The sequence below is a fragment of the Eimeria necatrix genome, genomic scaffold (assembly GCF_000499385.1).
Source record: "Eimeria necatrix Houghton genomic scaffold, Enh_scaff1568, whole genome shotgun sequence".
In the NCBI taxonomy this organism is placed as follows: domain Eukaryota; phylum Apicomplexa; class Conoidasida; order Eucoccidiorida; family Eimeriidae; genus Eimeria; species Eimeria necatrix.
In genome coordinates, this window is record NW_013652269.1 from 1 (window position 1) to 6626 (window position 6626).

The 6626-nt window shown below is 52.3% G+C and overlaps 1 protein-coding gene across 1 annotated transcript; it reads left to right on the forward strand.

The window, feature by feature from the left end:
- Positions 1 to 347: 347 nt before the first annotated feature.
- ENH_00017260 (Lovastatin nonaketide synthase, related) lies at positions 348 to 6626 on the forward strand (the record flags this gene model as incomplete). Its single annotated transcript, XM_013579257.1, has 2 exons — positions 348 to 2527; positions 2672 to 6626. Coding segments are annotated over 2 exons (6135 nt in total), but the record flags the coding sequence as incomplete, so codon positions are not given.

Genomic DNA, 6626 nt, shown 5'->3' on the forward strand with positions numbered 1-6626 from the left:
TCTAGGAAAACGTTCTTCAAAGCGAGGACAACGACACTGAAAGTAAGCCCGCGGCACTTGTCGAGCCAGTGACACCTTTGGAAGCTTCGACAGGCGTCGAAGTTGCAGTAGTGGGAATGGCATGCCGATTTCCAGCTTCTCCCGCCAATCCGCGTGAATTCTGGCGAATGCTTCTTAGGGCGGAAGACTGTATAAGTGACGTGCCGCTGTCACGATTTGACATCAACGCATACAACACAGAGGCATCTAGTGACGGGAAAATTTATACCTGTGCCGGGGGAACAATCAGAAATATCGATTCCTTTGACTGTCACTTCTTTTCCATATCTCCACTGGAGGCTAAGCAAATGGACCCAAGACAGCGGGTGGCCCTTGAAGTTTCATATGAAGCTCTTTTGGATGCAGGCGTTGAACGAGGTGCCACAGACACGGACGTCACAGGAGTCTTTGTTGGTTCAATGAACCACGAAACCGCCCTTGAGGGAGGGCCCTTTGCTACTGCCTATACGGTCACTGCAGCACACATCAGCATTTTATCAAACAGAATATCATATGTGAATGGCTTTTCTGGGCCAAGTGTAACACTTGACACCGCTTGCTCCTCCTCTCTGGTTGCCCTTGATTTCGCCCTTAGTTATATGGCGAGCCAAGCGATTTCACAGGCTGTGGTTCTAGGGGTTAATCTCATGCTAAGAGTCGAGGCGTACCAACAGACCTGTAAAGCGCACATGCTCAGCATTGATGGAAGATGCAAAACCTTCGACGCGTCGGCCAACGGATACGTCCGCAGTGAGGGATGTGGTGCACTATTAGTGAAGGCTCTACCGCGTCACTCCACAGACCCAGGGGCTGTCTACGCCTGGATTCGGGGTGCTGCCAATAACCACGTAGGCAGAAGCGCAAGTCTCACTGCGCCCAATGGCCCTGCTCAACAAGCAGTCATTCGAGCGGCTCTCCACGATGCCCAAGTGAAGTCGCCTGCAGATGTGTCGGTGTTGGAGGCACATGGTACTGGGACGTCTCTGGGAGATCCTATCGAAGTTGGAGCGATCCGCGCAGTCTACTGCAATGGCTTTGCAGACAGCCCCCCACTGATAGTGGGCGCCTTGAAATCGCTCATGGGGCATTCTGAAGGGGCCGCAGGCATCGCTGGACTCATAAAGCTAATTCTGGTCCTGCAACACAGAATGGCTACTCCGAATCTGCATCTAAACATGCTAAACCCACACATTGACGTGACTAGAAGCGATAAGTACAGAGGCCTCATGTTTCCGAGCAAGTGTGTTCCCCTCGACGGCCTGTTTGGGATTCACGAGTCGCAGCCACTGCTGGGTGCGGTGAGTTCGTTCGGATTTGGAGGTTCCAATGCTCACGCAATTGTTGAGGTGGCCCCCACGTTCAAGTCGACCTGGGCGGTAACTGGAGAGCCGGCCAACGCCACTTCGGGAAAACGCTGTGCCAGTATTGTGTGGCTATTTACTGGACAAGGATCGCAATACCTAGATATGGCATGTGCTTACTTCAACCACAGTGCTGTATTCAGAAACACAATTTCCGAATGCACTGCGTGTTTGAAGGAAATGCACTGGTTCCCAGAAAGAGGCCCTCAAAGTATTGAAGACATGATATATGGCGCAGGAGCGCAACCCGACAGGAAGGCAATGGAGGAACTTTTAAGCCAAACGCAATACTCACAAGTTGCTATCGTCGCCGTTGAGCTAGGTTTGAGTCACGTGCTTCTGGACCGCGGGATGAAGCCCGACGTTGTGATTGGCCACAGCCTGGGTGAATACGCAGCGGCCGCTGTTGCTGGCGTGATGGGATGGAAGGATGCCTTGCGTCTTGTTGCAAGGCGCGCATCGCTACTGGCGGCCCAGCCCAGCAATGACGGAATCATGGTAGCTTGCCGGCTGCCAGCTGACAAAGTCCAAACTGCCCTTTCCAGCGACCTTCAACACTTGCACGCAGTCGCCCTTGCAGGAGACAATGCTCCACAAAGCGTGACGATTGCAGGAGCGAGGGATGAAGTGGACACGCTGCTTCGGCACCTTGGTGCTTCTGCTGCTGCCAAGCGCCTCCCAGTATCCCACGCTTTCCACTCTCCGCTCATGGCGGGTGCTGTTGCGGAGATGGAAGCAATTGTCAGCACAGTAAACCTACAGCCGGCGAACATACCCATTGCTTCGACGGTTCGTGGGCGAATGCTTGACCCATCAGAGCCTCAAGATCCACATTATTGGGGCGGGCAGCTTACGCTGCCTGTCAGGTTTAGGGAAGCTGTTATGGCAGCAGTTGAGTCATGCGGTTTGGATCACGTTATCTTTGTAGAGGTAGGGCCCCAACGAACTCTCATTAATTTGGCTACACAGACAATTGGTAAGCATGAGGGCCACACGGTGGAGATGTTCAACATGGTTGAAAGGGGTGAAGCAGCCGATGAAGAAACATTAATGGAGAGACTACAGAAGTGCCAACGCATATGCAGGGGCGAAGACGAGTTCATCTCCAAGCACAAGTGGAACCACCAGTAAGGCAGTTTTCCCGTTATCCCGTCAGTTCGGAAACGGTAATACCGAGCGCCGATTGCCGTGGCCCTTCCAGTGGCGCTCCGCTGGCAATTTTCAACGAACTAGCACAACAGTTTTTCCGCGTCCGCTTCATTTTTTCGCAGGTCTTTTGAATGGAGGAAAATATCTCACCCACTCATCGACAGCGACACTGCAGATCTCAGTACTGAGCCAGAAAATGGCGTCGCAATTTGTGAAGCAAGCGTGCGCAACGGCACGCTGAGCGTTCTGAGGGACCATCTTGTGTGGGGTATACCCATTCTTCGAGGCGTTGGCTTCATCGACGCAATGCTAGGTGCTGCTTTAGCTCGATACGGCTGCACACTTGGGGAGGCCTGCATCGAGCTGCATAATGTAGCCATTCTCAAGCCGATGATTTTGTACGAAGGCCCTGAAACATGGGGAACCCATATCGTACATTGTCCAACCAGCCGAAGCGGTGTTCATCTGAAGATACGGCTAGAAGAGGCAGATGAATGCACGTACGCTACCCTTTCCTCACACCACGCTGGAGGAGTCGCAGCCGATACAGCTCTCTCTGCTGAGGTTACTCATGCTGAAGGCTGGATTTCGCTGATGGAAGATGCAAATTCTGTGAAGCCACCACCACTGGATGTCGAGGGGAGCACTAAACGCATGACTGAAAACATGACTCTGCATTACGGTGCTGCTGAAGCCTACGAAGAACTTCGGCGGCGTGGACTAGAATACGGACCGTGCTTTCAAACTATTAAGGACATGCTGATTGCAGGCAATTCTGCACTTGTGAAGCTGCAGTTCCACCACGAAGTTGCTGATTTCGAACGCAGCTTTATTTTGCATCCCTCAATCTTCGACGGATGTGTGCAGGCCGCAGCACTCCTTGCCTTCAGCGTGCATAGCTGCGCAACAGCCCTTGTGCCTGTTAGAGCCTCCACAATACGAGTGTGGAATAGTACACGTGCATCGAATAACTGCTACTGGGCAGAAATAAGCGTGATAACTGGTAGTAAGGACGCAACGACAGAGTCTGATGGCACTCTCGTTTCCATCACTTTGTTTGATGACAGCGCCAATTCGATTGCACAGATTGGTACCATGTGCTTACAACCAGTAGTGTCGAATCAGATCTTTCCTGCAGAGAGGGACCTTGGACGTGGGCTATTGTGGGGCGAGAAATGGATCGAAAGAAAGGCATGGCAGACATATTCGAAGCCTGCTACGCAGAGGCGGGCAATGCATTGGCTTGTGCATGGAGTAGAGACTGAGGATTCTAGCCCATTGATTCAAACAGTGGATTCAAGCACCACTATTGAACTGCACTATGCCTCTAAGGCCTTGCGAAACCGGTGGGAGAGCGTTAGTTTAGCTGAGTGGGATGCAGTGGTGCACTTTGGTGGCGCATGTCGAAGCTGGAGCTCTGCAGAAGAATACATTGGTGATGTCATGGATTTCCTGCAGAGTATCGCAGAACAGATTAATGGTAATGGGTCTGAGACCCTTCCTCCAGTGGTCATTGTGGTTGGAGGTGCCTCCGCTGTGCTTCCCGAGGAAGAGGCCGCACACCCATTGCTTGCCGGAGTTCGAGGTCTATGCCGGACAGCACGTCTTGAAATGGAAGCAATTGCAAACCGTCCGGTTCCCCTTGTTCTGCTAGATATAGAGCCACCCCATTTGGAAACTGTGCATCCTACAGTCGGCATGCTCCAGCAGGTCGCGTCGATTCTGCTTTCCCCCAGCTTCACAAAATACACTCAATCTTTCGCAGCAGACGGTCGCGAATATATCGAAACCGAGCTCGCTGTCCGTAGTGGTCGCGTGCTCAGTCCTCAGCTTGTGTTCAGCGGGATCCAGCTTCTACCGGTTGCGCGTGTGAAGTGCAATATAGGAAGCGGGGAAACATTCGTAATATCGGGCGGCCTTGGCGGGCTCGGTCTCACTGTAGCCCACTGGCTTGCGGATAACGGCGCCAATGCATTGATTTTGCTCTCCAGGACGGGAACGCCGCCACGTGACGGAGCCACGGCGAAACTTTGGCAGCAGCTCATAGAGAAGCATAGCGGTACACAAATCATCGTCCAGAGATGCGACGTTTGTCGTCTATCTGATGTCAAGAATCTGTTCGATGGTATTGCACGGGGATGCCTCGTTTGTCACGTTACCAGCAAGGTATGCTTTGTAGGCCCGTTAAGTGGCATCTTCCACAGTGCAGGTGTACTGGTAGACAGACCACTGGCGCAACAAGACCGTAGCTCTTTGGAGCTAGTATTCCGACCAAAGGTAGAAGGAGCATGGAATATGCACAATTGCCTCTCCGCGCTGGGGATGGAAGAGCGATTGAAGTACTTCGTAATGTTTTCGTCGTCGGTTGGACTGCTTGGGAACGCCGGCCAGGCAAACTATGCAGCCGCCAACTGCTGTCTTGATGAATTGGCAAGGTACCGGCGCTCGCGGGGTCTTGTTGCCCATAGCATTCAGTGGGGCCCTTGGGTGGTACAAGGCATGGCTACTCAGCTGAAAGGGCGCTTTGCGAAGGCGGGATTTGGAGGGATTTCTAACCCACTGGGACTGCTGGCGCTCAGTGCAATTTTGCAACAAAATGTAGAAGCTGTTGTGGGATGCCAACCGCTGTACTGGAGCCGCTTCTTGCTGCGTTATAAATTCGGCATTCCAGTAGCCTTCCAACAGTTTGGAATGCTTGAATCGGGTGCATCGAAGTCATCTGCCGGCACTTCAGGCCACAAAGGTGGAAGTTTCGTAGAGCCTGCGCATAAAGCAAGTAGAGTACAGCAAAAGGACAAGCGCGAGCGCATCAAACAGGCCATCATGACAGCTGCGAAGTCTGTTTTGAATGATTCTACTGACTTAAGTGCAGACGCTCCTTTACAGGAGCTTGGAATCGACTCTTTGGGGGCAATTGAGTTCCGAGACTCAGTTCAAAACGCACTCAATGTAAGACTCAGCGCAACTGTTCTATTTGACCATCCAACTGTCGACGCGCTGACGAAGTTCCTTTTGCAAGAAGTAAGCGAGGACAACGACACTGAAAGTAAGCCCGCGGCACTTGTCGAGCCAGTGACACCTTTGGAAGCTTCAGGAGACGTCGAAGCTGCGGTAGTGGGAATGGCATGCCGGTTTCCAGGGTCGGACAGTGACCCTAGTGGATTTTGGAGGATGCTTTCCCATGGTATAGATTGCTTATCCAACATTCCTGAAAACAGGTTTGACGTTGATGGTTCATACAATCCAGACCCTGATGCTCCCGGTAAGATGTATGTGCGCCAAGGAGGGTTCATTGGATATATGGATCTTTTCGACAACCACTTTTTTCATATTTCCGATGGAGAAGCAAGACAAATGGATCCTCGACAACGCGTTTCACTCGAAGTAGCATTTGAAGCTGTTGTTGATGCCGGGTTTAATGACTTGGAAGACTTGAAAGGTCTTCCTATTGACGTCTTTGTTGGTTCAATGAACCACGAGGACGTCTTCAAGGACCTCTCCGCCATCACAGCGTTCACAGCGACATCGAATGCCGTATCAATATTAGCAAACCGAATATCGTATTTCTACTCTCTGACAGGCCAAAGCGTGTCAGTTGATACCGCGTGCTCATCCTCTCTTGTTGCCCTTTGCCTCTCCCTACCATCGCTCCATTCACAGGAAAGGACTGCACTGGTAGTTGGCGTCAACGCGCTTCTCTCAGCAGCTTATTTTGTTCAGACATGCAAAGCGCACATGCTCAGCATTGATGGAAGATGCAAAACCTTCGACGCGTCGGCCAACGGATACGTCCGCAGTGAGGGATGTGGTGCACTATTAGTGAAGGCTCTACCGCGTCACTCCACGGACCCAGGGGCTGTCTACGCCTGGATTCGGGGTGCTGCCAATAACCACGTAGGCAGAAGCGCAAGTCTCACTGCGCCCAATGGCCCTGCTCAACAAGCAGTCATTCGAGCGGCTCTCCACGATGCCCAAGTGAAGTCGCCTGCAGATGTGTCGGTGTTGGAGGCACATGGTACTGGGACGTCTCTGGGAGATCCTATCGAAGTTGGAGCGATCCGCGCAGTCTACTGCAAT